This window comes from Myodes glareolus, chromosome 1 (assembly GCF_982192425.1).
Source record: "Myodes glareolus chromosome 1, mMyoGla1.1, whole genome shotgun sequence".
In the NCBI taxonomy this organism is placed as follows: domain Eukaryota; kingdom Metazoa; phylum Chordata; class Mammalia; order Rodentia; family Cricetidae; genus Myodes; species Myodes glareolus.
This window is the reverse complement of record NC_142026.1, coordinates 88,360,889-88,385,699: the sequence shown is the minus strand read 5'-3', so window position 1 is coordinate 88,385,699 and position 24,811 is coordinate 88,360,889. Positions and strand designations below refer to the sequence as shown.

At 45.2% G+C, this 24,811-nt stretch overlaps 1 protein-coding gene across 2 annotated transcripts in view; it reads right to left on the bottom strand.

Moving 5' to 3' along the window:
* Armc2 (armadillo repeat containing 2) overlaps window positions 1–24,811 on the bottom strand; it is a 105,297-nt gene that overhangs the window by 78,593 nt on the left and 1,893 nt on the right. For both annotated transcript variants that reach the window (XM_048425353.3, XM_048425352.3), the window contains exons 2-5: window positions 19,735–19,990; window positions 16,068–16,140; window positions 5,645–5,816; window positions 277–460 (exon numbers count right to left, since the gene is read on the bottom strand). In XM_048425353.3, coding sequence (XP_048281310.3) covers window positions 277–460; window positions 5,645–5,816; window positions 16,068–16,140; window positions 19,735–19,952 — 647 coding nt within the window. In that variant the 5' untranslated portion in view covers window positions 19,953–19,990. The remainder of the gene's footprint in view (window positions 1–276; window positions 461–5,644; window positions 5,817–16,067; window positions 16,141–19,734; window positions 19,991–24,811) is intronic.

The following is a 24,811-nucleotide window of genomic DNA, read 5'->3' as shown; positions in this document are numbered from 1 at the left end:
ATCTGTCACTCAGGGCCTAGCTGAAACCATGCACCTTCATCTTTATCTGACAGCCCTAGGGAGCGGCATCCTGGCTGTTGGAGAGCAGGGTTTCAAGGATGAAGTAGGGAATAAAGGGAAAGCCAGCCCTATTCAACCAAAAAAGCCCACTCCTCTCATGCATTAACTAAAAACCATGCCTATAGAAGAGGGCAGGAACAAACCGATCTGCACCAGACAGAACCAGAGACTGACAGCAGTTCCCCTCCCCCAAAACCCATAGCAGAGAATACTGACCCTCGGCTTCGGAGGTGAGACACTGGGCATGGTTCCTCCAACGCTTCTTGCTCTTTGGTTTCTCTGAAACCTGGGTGACTCTTTAAATGGCCCGTGGAATGTGACGTTGTTAAATAGGTCTCATTTATTTTTGCCGTAGCCGTCCCCACAGTAACAGTCTCCTTGGATTCCTCCGTGGTCTCTGCTGAAATAGCAAGGAGATGTTTTCTCAGCACATTTCTTACTTCAGGAACTGCTGCCTTCTGATGCTTTTTAAATTTTTTTATTATTTATTTATTTATTCATTTATTTATTTTTTTGTCTATGGATTTGTATAAGTTACCCATGACTTGTAATCAAGTCTGGAGGTTTTATAGTCAAAAGCTCTCTGAACATAACAAATACTCTACTACAATTTTAGTCTTGGCACTAACATTTCAGTGGATAAGAAATGAACAGGATAGTAACTCTACTGGCTTGACGCCTACTTGAAAGAAAACACAGGCACTTAAGTTTATGAACTACGCATCCCACGAAGGACTCCTAGGCCCCATAACAATAGTTCTTCCTAAAAACAATGTTAGTAGTCTTTCATTTAAACTTAATTATGGCCAGTTGGGAGGTAGAGGGAAGAAGTTAAGAAGTCCAAAGCTAGCCTTTACTACATAGTAAGTTCTAGGCCAGCCTAGCCTACAAGAGATTTAGTGTCAAAAAACCAAAATACAGCCAGAGCTGTTATACAAAGAAACCCCATCTCGAAAAACCAAACAAAACCAAGCAAACAACCAAACAACAAAAACACGAATATAATTAATAGAGTACCAAGGCAAGCGGTACATCAGCGGCGGAGGTTTCCTTATGCACAGGACTCACTTGGGCCTTTTTATAAGGAGCACACAGACACAAGAGTGCACAGCGCGTTTAATAAGGGCAAGGGACAAGCAGAAGAAAAGTGGAAACGGCTGAAGGGGACCGAGAAGGAGACCAAAAGCAGTTTTAGTGGGAGCTGGAGAGTGTTAGGGAAGGAAGGCAAACACCACACCCATGAGAGGAAGACAGTGTTTGGTGCAGGGTGATCAGCTTGTGCCAGGGCTCGGAGACAGGAGAATACCCAGGGTGGTGGAAGGAGAACTACAGACCTTAAAGGAGGAGGGCTGGCCTCAGGGTCTCAGGGCGGTACAAACACGACCCACTGAGGCAGCTTCCTGAAGAGGGGCAGATCTCAGCCCACCTCCAAGACCGAACGCACGCTGAACTTAGGAACACGGAATCTTATACCAAAAACATAACTTCCCTATCAGCAACCAGACGTCAGGAATAGCTTGTCATCCACCTGCCCCAGCCAAGTCCATGTCAAAAGGGAGGTGAGGATACATCTCCCTGATGGACAGGCTTCCAAGTTCGGAGCTCCTAGGATGCAGGAAGATAGGCAAGGGCCTGGGATGTGTTAGGCTAGAGCCAGATCACAACAGCTGTGCTTGCAAAGGAATTGGGACTCCAGCCCCTTAGGCAGAGGCCAGGAAATATGCTCCGTCTCGTGTATTATAATACCTTGCAAAATAAAGATGGTATTTTATAATTTTGGATGGGTGGGGTGGGCTGGGTGTGGGGGGGAAACCAAGTGAACAATGATATATTAAGGTATGAAAATCAGTAGTTATAAATCAGCAATAGCTATTTCCACACTATAGTGGCAGAGTTGAATATATTGGACGGAGATGGAATGGACCATCAGGACCTAAAATATTTACTGTCCAGGCCTTTATGAAAAAGATTTCCTGCCTTCGAGAACAGCCAGTATTTGCCCAACTGAGTTCTTGAGAGGTTCCACGGCCAGGTCAAGTGGAGGAACGCAGACTGAATGAACCATGTGTGGCTTTCTTCCTGTCCAGAATAGCTTTCTCCCCCCTCTAGAAAGCACCGCGGCCAGGATGAGCAGTGCCTCCCTGACTTTCCTGAACTCTGGAACTATTTCCACGGAACAGCTATTAACGCTTTGCCAGCAGCATCCTCTGGAATTTTCTGGAACTCAGTGTGATCATCATTCTTGGAGGCACAGAGGTCCTCTGAAGGATTTGAACCAGGGGTGATGCTATCTGATGTGTTCCATTCCGCGCCTCTTAGTGCTCTATGGGACACCGAACTTGAACACTTCTCATGGTCCTCGGGCTTAAAGGGGCAGGGTGTCTGCTCGCAGCACCAGTCACTAGGATCTTGGCATCTCCCAGCCCTGCTGACACTTCCCAAGGTCTTGTGTTGAAATCCTGCAACCCCCTGAAGGGCTGAGGACAAATGTAAAGGGAGAAAGGCAGGGGTGAGGCAAGAGGTGGTAAAGGCTTTGGGAGTGGCAGAAAAGGAGGATACAGACTCGGTCCATGGGCTTGGTGATGGAAAATGTGACAGGGACTGGGATGCAGTGGCGTCTGCCCCGAGGCCTCTGGTTTGGATAACTGGGGGTGGGGGGATGGGAGGAGTCAGCTATTGTTCACCACTTCTAGATTCAAACCTGCCTTCTACACTAAGTGTACCTATGAGGGTGACCACATAAGACTGTCCCTTTCCTAGGCTCAACCCAAGAATTCTAAGTCATCACACCCAAGTTCCACCCATGGGGTGTCAGCTACGAAAGACTTCACACCCGGGGAAAGGCACACCCAGGTCTCCAGACTCAGATGGCTTTGGGGCCTCAGTGACCCTACAAAGCACCTTTTCTAGACAATAGAGAGTATGGCTCCTGCATAAATGACAGGGATTCCGGGGGGGGGCAGTTCCAGTTAATTTTTAAAAATTGATATGAGCTTTTAAATGACAATGGCTTCATATACTGTCATTATTTCCCGAGTGGAGACACAGAAGTCAAAGATATGGGCTGCGGCCAAACAGAACGGGTAAGAGCTGGAAGGACCCACCTGAGTGTGTTGGGAGGCTCTGGCTTCCAGCCATGGCCAGGATGCACACAGCAGGGCGGGGCAGGAAGCAGGGAGGGGGAAGCACTGAGGACAAGGTCAGTGGGAAGGCTTCTCTCCCTGGTCCCCTTCACACCAGCAGGGAGACATGAGCAGGCAGTGAACTCAGGTACAGACATGTTCATTTGGAAGACACCCCGAGCTCCCGAGTCCCTTCTCATCTTGGCAAGGCATTTCCTTTTGCAGTCACCCGTCCCTCCTGGTCTGACAACCCCGACACTGGACCCAAGAAGCAGAATGACGGGACGAGTGCCCAGGAAGACTACATTTTCACCATCATTTCTATACTTTAGCCTGAAGTTTCCTACCAAGTTGATGCCCTCATGCTGCTCAACTAAAACCAGAGGCCATGTTGTCGCTGTCTTGATTGTTGTCCTGACCATTCATGGCAGGCAGAATCAAGTCAGGGCCACTGTCCCTGTTCCCAGGATCTTCATGGTCCTCCAGCCCCAGCTCCCCCACCTTCCCCATGGCTGACCATCTGCTCCTGAGCTCACCCCCGGATAGGGCCTTTCTGTCTGCCTGTCCTTTCACCATGGACACTCTGACCACAGGTTCTCCATGGCTGCCTCAGTGCCGTACAAGGCGCCTTCACACGGCCCCTGAGCTGCAGGAAAGTGCAGTCACTCCCTGCCCTGCTATGCTCCTTATCCTCCTCCCAGCCTGGGAGGACCCCGCAGTCTCAGTCACATCGTTCCTCTACCATCCCTAACCGAGGATGCTCTGAGGACAGGACTTGCTGCCCTAGAACGGTACACTACACTCGGTAAGAAGCTCAACAAGTACCAGACTGAGTGACTGTGTCAGAACAGAGACAAAGGGGGACACCCAGCTGCCAAATACATGCTCTACTTGGCAGCCATGGTATGATGCCCACTCCCACCCTTCCTCATAGATTTCACCTCTTCCTCTATAACCACCACCAAGAGGAAATACCTGACGGGAGCTGGGGTGCATGTGACCTGCTGATCTTATCCCAAGTCATCTCGACACCTCTGAGCTCCAACCATTCAGCTACGGAAGACATAGTCCCTCCAGATCTGGTTTTTACAAGAAGACATAAACCTGGCTCCTCCTCCTCCATCCTGCTACCATCTACATGTTGACAGTGAAAATAAAAGATTCCAAGCCAAACAAGTAGGATGCTCAATGGGAGCGTGCAGCCCAGATGGATGCTTTTGACCGCCTGGGTCATGGTGGTCCAACGCTTCTTCATTGGTCCCTAATGAGGAAGGCCCGGTTTAATCAGCTTCGGATGAAACAGCTCTCTACCCTGCTGAGCACGGACAGTAAGAAACAGCTTCCAGCAGGACCGCACACACTCAACAACTGGAATCTTTTGACCCAGTCCTTGGCCTGCATCTTACAGAGCCTGAGAGCTCTCATTACTTCTGTTCTGCTTCTGTTTTTCAATGTTAGAGTTACCCACCAGATTTCTTGCCTTCCCACCAGTCGTTCCCCCGTCCCTGCCCTCGGGAGCCTGCAATGTGCCTGGGGAGAGTCTGATCCACCTGCTACACGCCTAACATGGTGGCATCTTTGTCCTCCACTTGCGAGTCTAGGCACACAGCCAGCGCTTGTGCAGCAAGAACAAAAGCCCCATTCAACTCACGTCCACATCTTCACAGGATCAGAAAGCAATTAAAGCTGGCAGTGGCATGCAGCATGAGAATCCCAAGCCTCACTTGTTTCTTTGAACTATTTTTTATATTTTGATGTACTTATGGTGTGTGCACACACTCGGGGGATCAGGGCACAGGTGTGGAGGTCAGAGGACAACCATCAGGAGTTGGTTCTCTCCTTCCACCACTTGGGTTCTGGGGATCAGACCCGGGTTGATAGGCTAGGTGGGAGGGACTTTTACCCACTGAGCCACTTCAGTGCCCAATTCTCATTAATTTCTAATGAAATGAAGAACATTTTAAAAATTCTACCCTAGGCCAGATGGAGGTGGTGCACACCTTTAATTCCAGTACTTTGGAGGCAGAGGCGGGCGGATCTTGGTAAGGCCAGCCTGGTTTACAGAATGAATTCTAGGACAGGCTCCAAAGCTACACAGAGAAATTCTGTCTTGAAAACCCAAAACCAAACCAACCCAAAATAAAACAAAAAGTCTACCCTAAAAATTGTTTCTTTTTTCTATGTGAGCCATTCATTTGAAAACACCTACTCTAATATTCTCTTCTTATGAGAGTAATGTTTGTGTTTTGAAGTGGTGAATTCAGATATTCTTTATACATCACTGGAGAGAAATACATAAATCATTTTCTTAGCTACTATGTGGCCAATATTAACACACTTAAACTTAAAGTCTAAGTTTATGTAAGAATCTAGGGGCAGGAAAAATTATATAAAAAATAGCTTTTCTGTGCAAATTCAAGCAGGATGCCTGTCTGAGTCTGCAGGATGTTACACAGCCTTACAATGGGCGACAGCATGGGATCTGTCAGGCAGGAGCGTTCCCTGGGATGCAGCCCTGTAGAAGCGTGCACGCGCACCACTTATTCTTCTTATCTTGGCAGGGTCCACTGGAGGTTTAAGGAAGGAGAGGCGGGCATCCTCCTCTGTGGCAGGAGATGCTAGAGCTCTGGGTTTCTGCAAAGAGAGTTTTGAACACTGGCATGAGTCCCTGTGTATCAAATAAGGCTTACCATGGTCACCCTGGAGCTGACCCTGCCTCTGCTAGCCTGTGCTTGACTGCACTGTAGCCTCTGAGCCTACCATCTCATTGGCCCATCTTACTTAATATCATATGTACACAAACACACATGTATACATGCACACACACATACACACAGACTTACATATACATGTGCACATATACATACATCCACACACATGTACACACACAGACTTACATATATACACATACACTTACATATACATATGCACATATACATACATCCACACACATGCACACATACATACATACATGCAGACATGCACACACACACACATATAAACAGACATATACATACAGATACACTCACACATACACAGACACACACACATAAATACACATACATACTTTTTGGTTTTACCAGTGTATCCTATGGGCTGTACTGCTACACAGCTTAACAAATTTGATTTATAAAATCTAAGCTACCTATGCTAGCGCACAGCTATCTGTGCAAGAGACTGCAATGGTAAGTATAATGCATTCAGCATGCTTTGCAATGCATTATGTAATGAATCTTTTTCTGTCCTGCCAGCCATCTCTTAAATAATAACACAGAGACTTCTTATTAATTATGAAAGTTCAGCCTATAGCTTAGGTTTGTTCCTAACTAGCTCTTACAGCTTAAATTAACCCATTTATATTAATCTATGTTCTATCACATAGTGTTTTCTCTTCCATCTTGCACCTCCTGTTTCCCCTCCACATCCTCTGGTGTCTCCTGTAAGCCTAGGTTCTCCTCCTCTTCTTTTCTCTCCAGGAAATCCCGCCTATACCTCCTGTCTACCTATTGGTTCATTCAGCTTTTCTTACACCAACCACAGCGAATGTATCTTAGCACAATGTGCAGAGATCCCACAACAGAGTTGTGCTCAGTTTAGTTCAGAAAACGCTTGTTGGACTATATGTGGAAACTCAGCTCTGTTACTGAGCACTTGGGACGCAGGGCAGGAGGATTCAAGTTTGGGGTCAGCCTGAGCTACAGAGAAAGACCCTTTTTATAAAAGAAAACAGCAAAAAGAAAAAAAACATGTATTGTCATTTATTGGGCACTGATGTGCATTCTAAGTGCTGTACACACCATGGACTCCACAAGAGCATCTTGTAAGGATACCTAAATTTTTGATTCATTCTACAGAATGACAAAGCATGGAAAATTTATACTTCTTACTTAATTATAATATTTAATTATAATTGTTTAATAATTTAATTATAATATTTAATTATAATTATTTAATTTATACTTCTTATATTAAAATGCTTCCTTTTATGATTCGAGAATTCTGATGCAGGTACCCTTCAGAAAATTAACAGTATTGTCAAAAATTCCAGCCCCTTTAAGGAGTTTTTGCTTGTCCCTGTGTGTGTATATTGTGTGTGTGTGTGTGTGTGTGTGTGTGTGTGTGTGTGTGAGCACATATGTGCATGAGGACATTCACCCATGTGAGGACAAAAAGAGGCCAGAGGTTGATCTCAAGATGTCTTCCTCAGTTGCTGTGGGATAATGCTCTTATACATTGTAAAGATTTGTCACTCATATTAGTTTAATAAAATGCTGATTGGCCAGTAGCCAGGCAGGAAGTATAGGCAAGGATTAAGACTAAGAGAATTCTGGGAAGAGGAAAGGCAGAGTCACAAGCCAGATACAGAGGAAGCAAGATGTGAATGCCTTACTGAGACAAGGCACCAAGCCATGTGTCTAGACATAGACAGGAATTATGGGTGAATTTAGGTAGTAAGAACTAGTTAGTAATAAGCCTAAGCTAACAGGCCAAACAATTTATCATTAATATACGCCTCTGTGTGTTTCTTTGAGGCTGAATGGCTGTGGGACTGGGTGGGACAGAGACTTCTGTCTATACTCAGTTCTCCACATTATTTTTTTGAGACAGGGTCTCTCACTGATGCTAGAGCTCAGCTAGGCTGGCTGAGCAAACCCTGGAGATCCACCTATCTCTGCCCCACAGTGCTGGGGCTACAGCAGGGGTTGCCAAGCCTGGCTTCACATGGGGCTAGAGATCGGGACGCGGGTCTTCACACTCATGCAGCAGCGTTCTATCCATTTGCCCATCTTCCCAGCTCTTTTGTGTCCTATTATTTATTTTTTGAGACAGCATTTCACAAATTCTCCTTCTGCTCCATCGGCCAAGGGCTGGGCTTACAGGCGTGCATCTACCCCCACCCCTGTCTACCTCTTTTTAAATATCTTTAAGATATGATTTTATCAAGCTCTGCCAGTCACAGCTCCCTGCCGTCAAACCCCCACAGGTCTGTGGTTTCCATCTAAAGCCGGAAGCTCCCAGTGTCAGTGTGACCTGGGTCGCCCCACTGACCCTGCTTCCAACATTATCTGCCCTGCCGAGGAAGAACAGCCATGCAGCAGCAAGGGCCTCTAAACCCCAGCCAGACACACTCGAGGGAGACAGCTCAGTCACTTCTGTAAGACATGAAAGAAAAACTTCTACCCTAGAAGTTAATCAGCAAATCTTTTAAAAACCCAGGGGGAAATCCTTATCAGATAATCTGGGGGTGAGGATGGCTGAGGTCACACATCATTGCAAATACTCACTCATACAAGCAGAGCATAGGAACTCATGGTATGAGTTCTGCTAAGAATGAATTTCAACATGAAGCTGGGCAGTGGGGGTACTCACCTTTAATCCTAGCACTCAGAGGGCAGAGGCAGGCAGATCTCTGTGAATTTGAGGCTCTGATCTACAGAGCGAGTTCCAGGACAGTCAGGGCTACACAGAGAAACCCTGTCTTGAAAAGCAAACAAATAAAACAAAACAAATAAATTAAAAAAAATCAAAATGATGATATTCGTTAAAATGTTTCCTATTTCCTCTCCTCCCTTAGCATCCAGAATCGGTTTACAAGCCAGATCAAAGTCAAAATGAGTCAAATGATTTCAGAAAAAGGAAATATTTTAAAGGCAGGGAGAAGGGTAAATAAGATATTCAGCATGGTGGACAAGGCCAGTCAGGTAACAGGGCTTCCCTGGCTTTGTGAACTGGGAGGCCATTACCTCTGAGTTTGTTCAGCTACGACTCAGCAGGAGCCTACCCTACACAAATCCCTAGCTCCCCAACAGGAGTTAAGCGCTCAGTAAGGCTACTCCCTTCCTGTGCGTGCTGCTCCTGCCTAATATTGCACTAGCTCCCATTTGCTTTTAATTATTCTCCAAAGCCAAGTCAAAGTCTAGCCTGAGCAAAGACTCGGCCTCCGAGGGTCTAGTCTGAGGAATCTCACTCATTCACCGCACCAATAGTGCCAGACCCGTGTAGTGCTGGACCCGTGTTGGGCGTTGCCCCTCTACGTTTTAGTATCGCCAGTCCATGGCAAAATAATACTAAGCATGTAACTCGTGTGGGAAGCTGGTGGTATGAGAGAGTAAAGAGATGAATTCAGGAAACGAACGCTCCACGTATAAACAGGAAAGACAAAAGTTGCAGACTTAACTCGGTGCTGAAGGTCAGTATACAGTCTTCTTGCCTCAAAAGGACCGGACAACTTCCGGAGGCGTGGTCAACTTGCCTGCTGACTTCAGCGGACTGAAAAGCACTGAACAGGGCGATCCCCTGGCTGTGCCTGCGAGACTGGAAGACCGGCCCTGAATGTGGGAGGCACAGCCCCACAGGCCAGGGGCCCAGGCTAGCACAGGTGGGCTCCTTCTCAGTTTCTTGTTGACAATGAAGAGAGCACGTTCCTCTGCCAAGTACCTCTCGTCGGGATGTTCGGCTTCAGCCTGGCCCAGACGCAATAGAACCAAGTGACTATGAACTGTGAACTCAGAAACTGTGAGCTGAAAGAATTTCTCTCTTTAGCTGTGTTGCTTGGGGATTTTGCAATGGCAACTGATAACTGCCTAACCCTTGAAGCTCAAACGGGGCATGGCCTTGTTATGTCACTGTGGAGGCGGGCTTTGAGGTTTCATATCTGCTCAAGCCACACCCAGTATCTCAGTTCTACTTCCTGTTGCCTTTGCAAGATGTAGAACTCTCTGCTCCTTCTCCAGCACCATGCCTGCCTGCAGGGCACCATGTCCGTCCGCCATGATGATAATGGGCCAAACCTCTGAAACCGTAAGCCAGCCCCAGTTAAAGGTTTTCCTTTATAAGAGTTGCTGTGGTCATGGAGTCTCTTCACAGAAGCAGAAACCCTAACTAAGACAGTTCTGGATGATTCAGTCCTCTAAATGAGGACACACAAACTAGTTCCCCTGAACAACCCAACAACCACAGGAGACGCAGTCAGCAGAGTGTCTGAGGGTTCTGGCTGGCCGTCACTCACCCTAGCCTCATCTTCCTGACCAACTTCTGCCCTGACTTCTCAGACCCCCAGACAGAAGGCAGGGCCTGCCCTATCTTACATGAAGACAGGAAAGAGGTCGGTGAAATCCCACTTCAGAAAGTTTTTCATGATGCAGTCTGTAAGGCATGAACACACACTCACACATGTACGCATAGACACTACAAGACCTTTGAAAATTAGAAAGCAATTCTTCCTCTAAGTCCCCAATCTTCTTGGAGATGTGACGACTTTGTGTGCATTTTTGCTCCTGTAATTTTCCCCACAGGTTTCTGAGACTTCTCCAGTCACTCGACACACTGTGACCATGACTATAATGTTACCGTGCATTTCAGAAGTGGTGAAAGAAAAAGACTATGTGACGTGCCCACTGCACGTTCCCTGTCCTGGATTGTCTCTTTTCCAAGGCACACTGGAGTACTGTCTTTTTAAATACATTACGTTTTGTTTTGCTCACCCAACACAGTATTTTGTCAAATACTGAAGACAAAGTCATCTATGCTGGTAGAAGTCAGCATGGCCCTGCCCCGGGGGTGAGGGCAGTGGCTGGGGTTCCTGACCATGCACTGCCTTTGATGGTGTTAGCAGTGTCTGCTTCATCCTTTAGATGTCTGGCTGCTGAGTGCTAATTAGTGTAAAGTGTATTAGCTGCGCTTCCACGATGTCTGTCTTTTCTCTGTGTCAATACAAAGCTGATTAAGAATACTTAGAGCTGAAATAACTGGGCTTTGTACATTTAGGAGGTAGAAGGACACTGGCTACGATGGTGATGATGTTAGGGGCACGGTTTCCTATTTGTTCAGACGATCATGCGTCCGATGGCTTTGTTCAATCCCCTGAACGAGCAGTTACTTCTATGTGTGCAAACTGGAAGGCCAGTGACTGGAGTAGAAAGAAGAAGAGGAAGAAAATCCCCCCAGTTTCCCCAGGGCTGCTGCAGAAGCAGGGAGTTGCTGAGCAAGGAGAAAGATGGAGCCGGGTTTCGACACAGCAGGCAGGTGTGACCATTAATGGAAGTTGCAACAAATTATAATGCTTTCCCTGTCCTAGAAGATTACAGGTGCTGACGGGAACCCTCCCGAGCCAGTCAGGTCAGTGCCAAGGCCTGAGCACCAGGCCAAAACAACGCCAGTTTAGGGCATTCCCAGAGCCCGGGCTGTTTTGATTCTGAGCATCCCCTGGCTTTCTGGAGTGTATGGTGGGGGCATAGGTTAGCCAGGAAAGAAGAGATAGATTGTTCGAGAGCTTTGGTGATGTGGTCAGCACAGGAGCTCAAGCAGCAGGTTTCTCAGGTCTCTCCTCACCAACTGCTAGGGATTTTTAATGAAGTATTAAATGGCAGAGCGTTTGAGAAAGTCTCCAAACCCAGAAGGGGATTGCTTCATTCTTTCCAGATGCTCCTTAGCTATGGGGTGCTCCCCTTCCTTCTCCCCCCTCTCGCTGGGAGTTTCTTCCTCCCCATGCAGTCTCCTGCCACTCTGATTTCTCAATGTACTCCTGTCCTTGTCCACGGAGCAGTTACTACAGGCAAATGTTCTTCTGAAAAGGTGCAGTGATGCAGAGAAAGGAGGCGGAGGGCAGGGAGCGCAATGTCATTTCAGGATGTTCTGACTGGCAACTTCAAACTTTCGCTACCATCTAAGCTGAAAACGGCTGTCATATAATCTATACATTCAATGGTTTTTTTTAAAAAAAACTTAATGTGGAAATTTCTTAGACTATTTTTCCTTTGAACATCATACTCAAGCATTCTGGAAAAGAGAAATGGGTTTCACAGACCCAGAGCAGAGGCAGACACCAATCTCATCTAGTCTAACCTGTCACCCTGGAGTCCTACAACGGTGCCGGTGTAAAAAGTACCATGTTCAAGAGACATTGAGGAGCAAGCGTACTCCAATTGACTTCTCCAAGTCAGCATTAATATGTCAAACTGCCTCCCAAGACCGCAGATGTCGTCAGAGGCATGTATCAACAGCAGCTGGCAAAAAACTTCTATTTTATCCTATTTTATCCTCTGCAACATAAGGAAACTATGATCTTCCTCAGGGATATTCCAATTGGCATTTTAAAAATTCAAGGTATATTTTGAGACAACTGGGGCCATTTGGAGACAGGCTGGTGATACAGTGGAGGGATGATGTGTTTTCTGAGCTGGTGTGTCAGCTCACAGTTAGAAAGGAGACTGCATAGAATTCTCATGAGATGCGCACCCATGCACACCTCTATGGATGAAGCATCATGATGGCTGCACCTTACTTTCTAACAGTCCATCGACACAAATATACCCACAAGTAGACACACATGCACACACACACTCATGCATACACACACACACACACACACACACACACACACATGTACACAAACACACACATGTAGGCAGGAAAACCAGACAGGAAGTGGAAATGATGCAAGAAGAGCAGGAGAATTCTGGGAAGGAAGAAGCTGATTCCTCCCACTCCTGCCCAGGCCACTGAAGCAGCAGGATGTGAGCTGCCCCACTGAAAAAGGTACTGAGCCACATGGCTAACATAGATCAGAAAAATGGGTTAATCAAGATGTGAGAGTTAGCCAGTAAGAGGCTAGACCTAATGGGTCAATCAGCATTATAACTTACAGAGATTTCTTGTGTGATTTTACTTTGGGACTAAACAGCTGGAGGGCTGGACAGGACAGAAAACCCCCAACAAGCAGGCCCCTTCATGTTACAGAATGGCGCCCAGATAATAATGGTATTTGTGAGTTATTGTTTATAGATAATTACATCGGCATAGATTTTTGTATATGGATACAAAGTTAAATTATATTGAATATTGTATGTATGCATGCTTCTACCTGTTTAAAACATTTTTTATGTATTGATATATATATTGTATTGATATATGTATACCATATTGCAGTGTACATTTCTACCTCTGATTAAGATACTTATATATTGTTTATGTATTGATATTTATTGTTTACTTATTGTATATAATTTTGTAGGTTTGTACTTACTGTATATAATTTCGTAGTAGCCTTAGAACTCTCTTACTTAAACAAAAGGCGGAGATGCTGCGGGAGTACCTTCTGCTCCTTCAGCCAATAGTCGCTGAACTACGAGCCCACAGTGCTGTGGGAGCGCCTTCCGCTCCTTCAGCCAATAGCCGCTGAAATACCAGCCCACTGGGGTGTGGTATATTTCTCTTTAAAAAAGAGCGGCAAGCCTCAACTTGCTCTCTTGGTTCCAGCTCGCTCTCTTGGTTCTAGCGCTTGGTTCCGGCTCCTACTTCAGCGACTATTGGCTGAAGGAACGGAAGGTACTCCCGCAGCACACACATGCACACACACACACACACACATGCACACACACAGAGAGTGATAGAAATTGAGAAGCAATTTGACCAAGGCCCCATCTCCATGAAAGTCTAAGACACTGGCAGAGGTCTGTGGGAAAGGTGCCCGAAAGACAGGGGATTGGTTGAGGTTCTCTGTAATACCCTCTTCCTGCCCTGCCAATGCTGTCAGGCATTCAGAAGGAAGGCTTACTGTCTAGAGAGGGTGAAACTCAGCCTCTCCAACTGGGTCAGTAAGTAAGGGTCCTCTAAAATAGGCTCTCATTGATAAGTATCAGAAACTTACTATAAACTGAGTTTTCCTTTCTTATTTGTGTATTTTTGAAGCACTATCTATGTTGAACAGGCTAGACTCCAGTGTGCTATGTATGTGCTGGTATGAACTTAGAAGCCTTCTGCTTTTACCTCCCAAACCCTGGAATTCCAGGACTGGACTGCCACTCTCCACTGGCACAGCTATTAACTGAATACTGAGTACTAAATGCTGAGAGTCCCTACCTTCTTTCTCTGCTGGCCTCTGAGCATCAACAACCAGACTTTGCCATTTCGGACAGAGCCTGGCAAAGAGCTGGTCTCTAATCAACAACATGACCCAGCCAGATTGCCTTAGTGGCAGGGTTGGCTAATACTGCCTGGAGACCAAATTCTAGCCATATGCCAAAAACCAGCACCAGGCATCGGAAGGGTCTCTAACATGAAAGCCAGAGACCAAAACAAACTAGACCTGCTGCAGGGACTATACAGGGAGAGCTGCGTTGAAAACCACCAAATTATATCTAAAGTTCTGCACCCATGAAACAAGATAATACTACCTAAAAATACAGATTAAAGGTTGGGGGAAGTGAGCTTTTGGAAATTAAATATAGGAAAACAGAAATGAAAAGAACCCAATTAGTGAGTTAGAAACTACCAGTCACGCAGCAGCATGAGGCCAGGCACACAGAGCACAGTTACGGCTTGAACACTTGCCGTGGGTGGGCAGAGCTCAACCACAAGCCTGCCCACAACAGGCAGCTGGGGCAACATTATGGTGATGAGTATATGATGGGGAAATAGAGAGAGAGAGAGAGAGAGAGAGAGAGAGAGAGAGAGAGAGAGAGAGAGAGAGAGAGGTAGTAGGCCATAGAGAGCAAGCTGGCGGGCATCATTCCTCAGGGTCTCTGCTTCAGTTCCTGCTTCCAGGTTCCTGCCTTGGCTTCCTCTGATGACGTAACTTGTAAGCCAAATAAACCCTTTCTTCCCTAAGCAGGTTTTTTTTTTAATCATAGCTATAAAAAGCAAACCAGAAAAAACCTGGGACAAGAAGGAAAATCCTACCAACTTTCAAAAAAGAAAACCAGAAATCAAGTGTGAAGTCATTTACTCTCTACACACCCTTTCTATGGGAAAGAATGCTCCACCCAGAGTGGGGCCAACACCATAGAGAAGGGATGCAGGAGACAGGAGAGCTCCCACAGAAGGAGGAGGTGCCTCCCAGCAGGGAGGAGGTGCCTCCCAGGATGCTGGTGAAGGAGATCAGGACCAGGCACCTAGAGCGAGGGACAAGACAGCACATCTGGAGAGCTCTCCTAGGGAGATCACTTGACAGGATGCCCATGTCCCCAAACACAAACGATGATATGGATGAGTGGGGGGCAGTTTGAGGTTGAAATAGAACGAATCCAAAACTAAAGACACAGGGAGCTGTTGTCAAGAAGGAAGCACAAACTGACACAGGCGAGATGAAGCGAGTATCATCAGGTAACTTATTAACTATTAGCTCAAGGTCAGCTTATTAGCCCGTAATGACTCAAGGGTCAGCTGTGAATGGGTTGAGAAAACCATCATCCAAGAAAGCTGGTCTAAGCAAACCCCACAGTGCATCTGTGTGGGAATATGAGTAGGGCAGAAACAGGGGGCGTGTCTGATGAATGGCGGCGGAAGCACAAACCACTTGAGTCTTCTTGGGAAGTTCTACATAGAGCAGCTGACAAACCGGTCTAGGAAGCGCCAGAAGAAACCCACGGGGCCAAGGACAATGAAGAATAGGGGGATAAAAAGACACTATTTTTAGTGACTTTTGTTTGGTTGGGTTTTTTGATCTCTCTCTCTCTCTCTCTCTCTCTCTCTCTTTCTTAAAAGATATATAAATTCATATGTATAATTTACATTTTTAAAGTACCTGCACATGTGTATGTGTGTGTATGGCTATATAAAGTACATATATACATTTAAAATACAAGCATATAATTTTGTTATAGATAATTATTAAGATAAAATAACAACTCTTTAAACAACAAAAATATGAAAGATTGTTTAGTAAATGACTTTAGTTCTTCGTTACTACAAAATTACAGGCACACTACAGGGGCATTTCATTAGATATTAAGCATTATATTTAAAAATGTAAAGACATCGGCACTCACATTAAATTATTAGTACACTTGGGTGTACACGATAAGAACCTTAGGAACACAAGTGCTGACTCCTAGTATTTGCGGCCAAATTCATGTCCTAACGGTGGTGGAGACAGAAAGTACTCACCAGCTCGAGGGGACTGAGACGGGTGTCTGATATAGGCCTGGAATCCGTTAGCTCAAAGCTGGAGGCGTGGAGGCTGGCGGAAGAGATAGTGGAGAGGTTAGTCTGCGGAGGACTTCTGCTTCTAGTCTACGCTAGTAAACTCTAGCTGAAAAACAAGGCAGAAGCGTTGAGAAAAGGCAATTTAAGCGGGTTCTAACACTCAAAATTGTTAACGACTTTCCTACTACTTTTAGGAAGACTAAAACTACTGAATAATGAGCCAGACATGGTGGCACACATCTGTAACCCAGTACTCAGAGCACAGAAGCAGGAAAATGAGCACAAGTCTAGCCTGAGGTATAGGATAAGACATGGTCTTACATGAAATTTTTTAAATGATGCAAAGAGGGACAGCAATGCAGCTCTGTAGAGTGCTCAGCATGTAGAGTGCTCAGCGTGTAGAGTGCTCAGCGTGTAGAGTGCTCAGCATGTAGAGTGCTCAGCGTGTAGAGTGCTCAGCGTGTAGAATGCTCGTTGTGTAGAGTGCTCAGTGTGTCGAGTGCTCAGTGTATAGAGTGCTCAGCGTGTAGAGTGCTCAGTGTGTAGAGTGCTCAGCGTGTAGAGTGCTCAGTGTGTAGAGTGCTCAGTGTGTAGAATGCTCGTTATGTAGAGTGCTCAGTGTGTCGAGTGCTCAGTGTGTCGAGTGCTCAGTGTGTAGAGTGCTCAGCGTGTAGAGTGCTCAGTGTGTAGAATGCTCAGTGTGTAGAGTGCTCAGTGTGTCGAGTGCTCAGCGTGTAGAGTGCTCAGCGTGTAGACTGCTCAGCGTGTAGAGTGCTCGGTGTGTCGAGTGCTCAGTGTGTAGAGTGCTCGGTGTGTAGAGTACTCAGTGTGTTGAGTGCTCAGTGTGTAGAATGCTCGTTGTGTAGAGTGCTCAGCGTGTAGAGTGCTCAGCGTGTAGAGTGCTCAGTATGTCGAGTGCTCAGTATGTCGAGTGCTCAGCGTGTAGAGTGCTCGGTGTGTAGAGTGCTCAGCGTGTAGAGTGCTCGGTGTGTTGAGTGCTTGTCTGGCATGCCAAATCCTTGGGTTCAGTTCCAGCACTGCCTAAAACTGAATGTATGGCAGACACTTGTAATCCTAGCACTCAGAAGGTTGAGGCAGGAGGATCAGTAGTTCAAAGTCATTCTTGACTACACTGCAAGTTGTAGGTCAGCAGCGTTACCTGATGCATTGTCCAAATAATAATAATAAGAAGAAGAATTGAAAGGATAATATATATATATACTTTAAAGCCTTTTTGTTGTAACTTTATAAACTTGATATGACTGTCACTATTAACTATTTCACTTCAAAGTAAGTTTCTTTACTCAGTGTCTAAAATTATCTTTAGGAATCTTGGTCAAAATCAAACTTTAAAAAAATTGTCTTGAAAAATCAATAAATATAATCTATCATATTAACAAGTTGAAGAAAAAAATCCTCTGATTCTATCATTAAACACACACACACACCTAAAAAAGAAGAGGAATGCTCTACCTTGATAAGGAATATCCACAAACATTCCCATTCACAGCTGCTTTTCAACAGTGTCCAGACGTCACTGTTATTTCAGAAAGGCAGGGAAAGGAAATAAAAGGCAGATAGATCAGGAATGAAGAAACAAAAAACTTTGTTTGCAGAAAGCATTATCTTCTCTGCAAGAAGGAATACAGAATTGACAAGATCCAACCCCCCTGAAACAAAGGGTTGCAGCATACAAGATTAATACAAGTCAGTTTCCCTCCGTGGATAAACAGGTAGCACCCAGGACGAAAATGCAATATAAGTGCTTGATTTAAACCTACCAAAGCATACATGATCTGCGAGGGAAATGGAAACTCAATGAAAGTAACCTAAGGAGCACTAACTAGCTGCAGAGACAGACCATTCTTGCCGATAGAACACATAATATTGCTGCATTGTTACTTTTTTTGCAACATTATTTATAATGAAGTTTTTAAAGGTGTTGTTTTCAACTTTCAACTTACATACAGAATCAATGCAATCTTAAAGTCCCAGCAAGTTATTTTGTATCAACAAATTGAACAGGAAGTGTATATGCAGAGGCAAAAGACCCGGAATAATCAATAATAACAGTAAAAGAGAGCAAAGGTAGAAGGGACACTGCCCGGCTCCAAAGCACACCATAATGTCAGCAACAGGGCGATGTTAGAAGCATCATCAGAAACAGACCTGCAAACATACAGTGAAATGGTGGCCATCGGCGGAGCAAAGAATGCAGGTACTCCCTGGATTGAGAGAAGTGAGAGACCTACAAACCACCTAAGTTGAAATTTTTGTTAAGTCAGCTGTACTCAGCTCACCTAACCTACGGGTATCAGAGCACATCAAGGCAGCAGACAACAGACTGAGTTGTTTAGTCTCAGGACCTGGTGACCCATCTGAAGCTGCAGCTTGCTTGTGTTGCCCAGCATCGTAAGAGTGCATCCTGCTGCACTGGCGAGCCCAGGAGAGCATCAAAAGTCAAAGTCTAGTTTCTCCTGAGTACCCAGCACTTCCACATCATCATAAAGTGGAACTTTATACATTGAACCATTGTAAGTTAGTGACTTTGTGCAGTGCAGAGAGATAATTGTCCTAACACACACACACAATGGGAAGGCATGACTTCACATCCACCTCAGAAAGGAGCTCAAACTCAATTTCAGAGCCAAAAATAAGACTCAAAACTATAAAACCTCTACAAGATAGCATAGAAGAGAGTCAGGCTAAACTTGGGTCAGGTGATCACGTTCTATGCAGCAATGACGTCATGCCCCAGGACAGAAAGCTGATCAGCTAAACTGTGCTAAAATTAAAAACATCTGCTCACAGAAGACAGTCAAGAGAGTAAGAAGCCCAAGTCTGGTAGGAAAAAAAGCCTTGCAAAAGATGGATAACATAAAAGATTGCTATCCAGGCTACTCAAAGAATGCTTAAATCTCAACAAGAACACAAACAACCCAATTTAGAAACTGGGCCACAGACTTGAACAGATGCCTGACCAAAGAAGACACACAGATGGCGAGCAAGCACATGAAAACATGCTCTGCCTCACGTCACCGGGGAAAGATGCAAATCACCTCCCGAAGAGTCAGGGTCCAGGTAGCGGGGAATGCAACAGACTGACAATGCTCACTTAACGCTCGTGGAAACGCACAGTGGAGAGCCGCCGTGGAAGGCAGGTTGGTGCTTTCTTATAAGACCAAACATTCTCACCATCTGCCCCCGCCATGGGGTCCTTGGCAACTACCCAAAGAATTTGCAAACTTGTACCTACCCAAAAGCATGCACGTGGAGAGTTAGAGCATTGATGGACATGGAATGTGGAAACAGAACTTCCATCGGAAGAAACTCAAGGGCGCGACTATGGTGCAATCAGATGATGCAACTTTATTAGGTGCTAAAAAGAAATGAGTTTCCAAGCCATGAAAAACCATTGAGGAAGCATACATTCGAATTCCTCAGTGAGAGGAGCCAGTTAGAAAGAGCTCTCATAGGCAGGATGCCTGCTATATGGCGTCCTGGGGAACAGGACTTTAGAGACAGCAAGATGATCAAGGACTGGCAGGCGTTAAGGGGGAGAAGGATAGAGAGAACGTAATCTGGTGGCCTAAATGTTTGTGTGCCCACCAAAGCCAAGCATCAGTACCTGAAGGAGGAGGGAGGTCTGTTCTCCGGGGTCCTTGATGAGGCAGGCCCAAACAGTTTCCTCTGGTCTTCCCGGGGTGTGAACGGTCTTTGGGTTCTAACTGCTCTTAAGGCATTCCGCGCTTCACTTATGATTTCTGCACTGGTCTTCTGCTTGGACAGCAAAGGTCGATGAAAGGGATCCAGCTTTTCTAACTTCTGATCACTGGATGACAACATCTTTCCTTTCAAATGAAAATGGTCTTCAGACACACGCCCTGCAGATATATGATACAAGAAACACATGCTATTTTTTTTAAAACCCGGTACTTTAGACAAAAAAGCATCCATCCATATGCTAAGCTATTCCTCTATACACGCCTGAAAATAAACATGAACAGGGGCTGGGGAGGTGTCTCTGTGAATTAAGTGCTGGCTGAGCAAGCAGGGGGAGCCAAGTTCAGATCCCCAGAACCCATTTAAAAAGCTGGGAATGCAGCTGTGCCTGATGCTCCAGCGCTGGAAGGCAGAGGCCAACCAATCCCAGCTCTCCAGCCAGCCAGACTCCCCCAAACAGCAACCTCTAGGTTCAGTGAGACCCTATCTCAAAACGTAGGGTGCAGAAATGATTGCTATTTTCATGTCAACTCCCTGGCTCACACATGCCCCACAGGTAAGTGCACCTGCACACACATGTGCATATATGCATGTAATGCATGCATGTGTGAGCGTGCGCGCGCGTGCACGCACGCGCGCACACACACACACACACACACACACACACAAGGGCCAAAGAAGCCAGGGCCTACTGCTGCTAGGCAAATGAGCTTGTATCCTGCCCTAGGCCGGCCCCAACCCCAGGCCAATCCCAGCCTAACCCTAGGCCAACCCCAGCCCCAGACTTCATCTCATATCCATAAACCTACCTGAAAGCATTGAGAGTTCTATTAGAAGCTTTAACTAAGCTTTTGTTTCCCTTCCCTACCACCCATACACAAAGGGATTACATAGGTTAAATTGGAGCCTGATGGGGCATCCTTCCAAACAGCATTTGTTTTCCCAACAAAGCCTCAGAATAGCTCATTCCTATACTGTCCATTTTTTCCCTAATAAATCAATTCAAATCATCTTCAATTAAGATATTGTCCTTGGTGAATAAATACCAAACATTAATATCTAGTATTCTTTTCCCAACCTATAAAATACTTTAAGCTATGCAGCAGTGCCATGAGACAATAGATCCTTCTCGAAGGGCAATGTGACCAACAGTGATCAGCCTAACCCAACAACAGCCCATTGTGGCCCACAGAGACCAACCTAACACAACAATGTTCCAATGTGACTCACAGAGACCAACCCAACCTAACAATGGCACAGCATAGCCCATAGAGACCAACATAACCCAACAATGATACAATGTGACCCACAGAGACCATCCTAACCCAACAATGATCCAGTGTGCCCACAGAGGCCAATGTAACTCAACAATGGTCCAATATGGCCCATAGAGACCAGCCTACCCCGATAAAGGTCCAATGTGACCTACAGAGACCAATCTAACAATGGTCCAGATTTTTAAAAACATGTTCTAAGTAATATATGATATCAACGTATTCATTATTTTAGCAAAACTTTTAATCCTAAAAAATAAAAAAATAAAAACCCCAAACCTAAAAAATAAAAAAAAAAATAACAACCAACCTTATACAAATGTGCTTTCAGAGACAGAAGGCTATACATTATTCAGGCATCTCAGCCATCCAACTTCAGAATGGCTTTTTCTAAAAAGAAAATGTTTAGTGACCTGTGCAAGGAGACAAAAAAGATCCTGTTTCCGTAATAAACTGATTCCTTAGACAGAGAAATTTGCTACATGTGACTCTTCCCGTTGAGCTTTTGCACAGCAACAGACAGGAACATTCGGTTAGCTTTACTCGGCTCCATCCCCCAAGTCTCTGAAAATACAAACAAGGTCGTTCTGCACATACAAAGCACCGGGCACTTCACTAAAGTGGCAGCCACTGTCTGAGCAATTCTCCTCTGGAGGCTCTCCTGGTCAAGATTTTGAGTTTAAACAAGGACTCCAGAATTATATGTGTATGTGTGTGTGTGTGTGCACGTGTATGTATATATGCCAAAAACTATGGCAAGCCTAAGACATCCTACTTCTAACACATCTGACAAGGTTAAATATCAATGACTTTCAATGGGATTTGTTTCAAAATATATAAAATGCCTTAGGTGCACATACACCTGCATACTGTTTTATTTCGCGTATATTAATGTATAGTTTTGCTATATAAACTCAGCCTCACAACATACAACTTAAGTGGTCATGGCAGGTTGGCTCGATTTAGAAAGATTCCTTGAAAGGCCTGGGGTGTGGTGCAGTGGTGGATCGTGCACTTAGACCTTGAAAGACCCCGATTCTGACCCTCACCCCCCACAAAAGGAAGCAAAAGGCCATGATGGTTCGAAATCGTGTGATTTAGAAGTTTCTATTCAATAAAAGGCTTTTTTCTAGACATCTAGTCAAGTTGTCTATGTTTTTGGCCTCGCATAGCACTAGCAAGTCCCACAATACACAAAGGGAGTCAGGCAAAATGAATACAGACTCAGCAGAGTGCTCTGGGAAGTAAAAAGGCATCTTGTTCCTGACTCACAGTCCTCTCTGCTAGCTTTCAGCTTGCATTGAAAAGTACACAGGGCAATGGAGCAAGAACTCAGGCAGTTTTCTAAGAGTTCTGTAAAATATTTGGATCCACAGGTATTTAGACTGACCGAATATCTGTGGGAAAATAAATGTAGGTAAAAGGGTTAAAAAAAAAAAAAGAATGTGGGGCTGTTCATCAGTTAAGAGCTCTTCCAGAAGACCTGAGTTGGGTTCCCAGCACCCACATGGTATATCACAAATGTCTGCAACGCTAGTCCCAGGTTGTCCAACGCCATCTTCTGGCCTGTTTGGGTACTGCACGTACTCAGTGGATAGATACACATGCAGACAAAACATTCATGCACATGAAAATAATAATTTTAAAACCGTGTATAAATGTTCACAGCTTTCTCCATCTCCTCCCAAGTGTGACTATAATATGAGCTGTACCATTTGCCTCTGGTTATTATATTAATGCTAACAAATTATTAGCTAAATCAAACTTAGAAACGCTTACTAGTATGAAAAAACTGGTGACAATTATGGTTCTTTTTGGTAAAGATGATGTTTGTTTTGGGTTTTACAGTGGTTGAGTTACAAGTTGTTATCTGTTAAGTTGTAGTTATCAGTGGGCTTAGTCAATGTGAAAAATAATTACAAAGAGTGTGAACATCTCTTTACAGCAAAGCATGCCAGGCCATAACATAATCACACTACAAAAATCTTAATTTTATACAGCCTTTCTGACAATGGAGCAGGTTCATTCTACTAGAGATGACCAACTGACACCAAAGCAGTACATTTGTCACAGGTAAAGGCCTCCACCTAGATCCCTGCGACCACAAATAATAATAAAATTCTGCCTCTGTGCTAAGCCAGCTGGACCGCTAATGTCAGGGAAGCATTTACTTTCATACTAAACAATGGGCCAAGTCCTCTAGAGTACATACTCCTGTGAGGTAGATAAACTCAAAGCAATAGTGAAGGCAAAGCCATTCTATATGCCCAGGACTGTTGGCCAAGCTATCCTAGACTTAGAAGGGTGGCTGGAGGCCATGTCTGGAGGCTGAGGGTTACAATACTTGCCTATCAGTATAAAAACACTCCAAATGTTTCCTCTACAAGGGAAGCCTTCTCAGTATGTACCAACCAAGTATCAGCCTCATTTGTATCCAAACAATTTCAATATAAAGAAGCAATTGAGGGTACAATGAAAACTGACACAAATGACCATGCAATTACCCAACAGGAAATGAAATTATTTCCAATTAGGAGAGAGCACCTAGCAGCTTATGGAGGAGGAAGCATTTGAGCTAGGGTCTGGAAAATGGGCTGACTTTGAGCAGGTGACAGTGGCCTCAGAGGAGAGAACTGTGAGTTAGCTGAGAAAGAGCATCCGGAGCATGTGTGGCTGTGTACGGCCCGGCAGTGCTCCAAGAATGAAGCCTGGATGGGGACCAGAGGGAGAGCGACATGGCAGGGAGAAACAAGGCACAAGCTGATGCCTGGGCTGAAGATCTGAAGCTTGATGTGACTTGGCAAGGGTGGGCAGGAAGGAGAAAAGGGAGAAAAGAAAAACTGGGTAGTTCTTATGCCTCCCACGCTACCTGAGAATCACTTCCTCAAGAACCCTTCCTGAGCATGCCTTTCCCACACTTTTAGACGGAGTTTAGTGACCTTTATACAGACTCCATAGGGTCCCTAGTTGTCTCTGTCTTACATATTTCCAGTGTTAGAACTAACTGCTCATCATCTGGGGTTGTTCCCTACCCAGGGACCCTGAACCCCAACCCTCCAGAGCGGCACAACTGAAGACTATGCACACCTGAGCTAAAAATTCCCAGAATGAAGGTTACATGGCTTCTTTAATTGGAGATATCCACTGTGGTAGATGATAAAGGTATATGGGTGTTCACACTGGCATCTGATTTGTGAGGTTCTGTGGCAACATGAGTTCAAATATCGCTGCTTCTCTCTTTCCAGTTGCCCAAAAAGACGGGACTGGACAAATGCTACAGTTAATGAGCCCTGTACGGAAGTCTGAGATTCAGGAGCGGCAGTGACTTCAAGGTGAGAACGACAATGGGTACTGAGAACAGAGGGAATAAGCATGTGAGAAGACAGAAAGAGGCCAAAGGCAACATGGAGTAGCAGACCCACAGGGGTCAGAGAGAGGCCAGGAGCCCTTCCAGAAGAAGCCAGGGGAGAAGAGGGAAGCTAAATTCTGTCTTGCATCACGCTGTCTTTAGTCTGTGGTATCCAAAAAGATCCTAAAAGGATGAACATCATCTACAAAAGGAAAACTGAAACAGAGGAACTGGTTGTTGCTGTTTTAATGTTTATGGGTAGTTTGCCTCTGATAATGTCAACGAACCCCATGCAGAAGCCAGAAGAGAACTCTGGATTCCCTGGAACTGGATTTACAAGTGGTTGGGAGCCACCATAT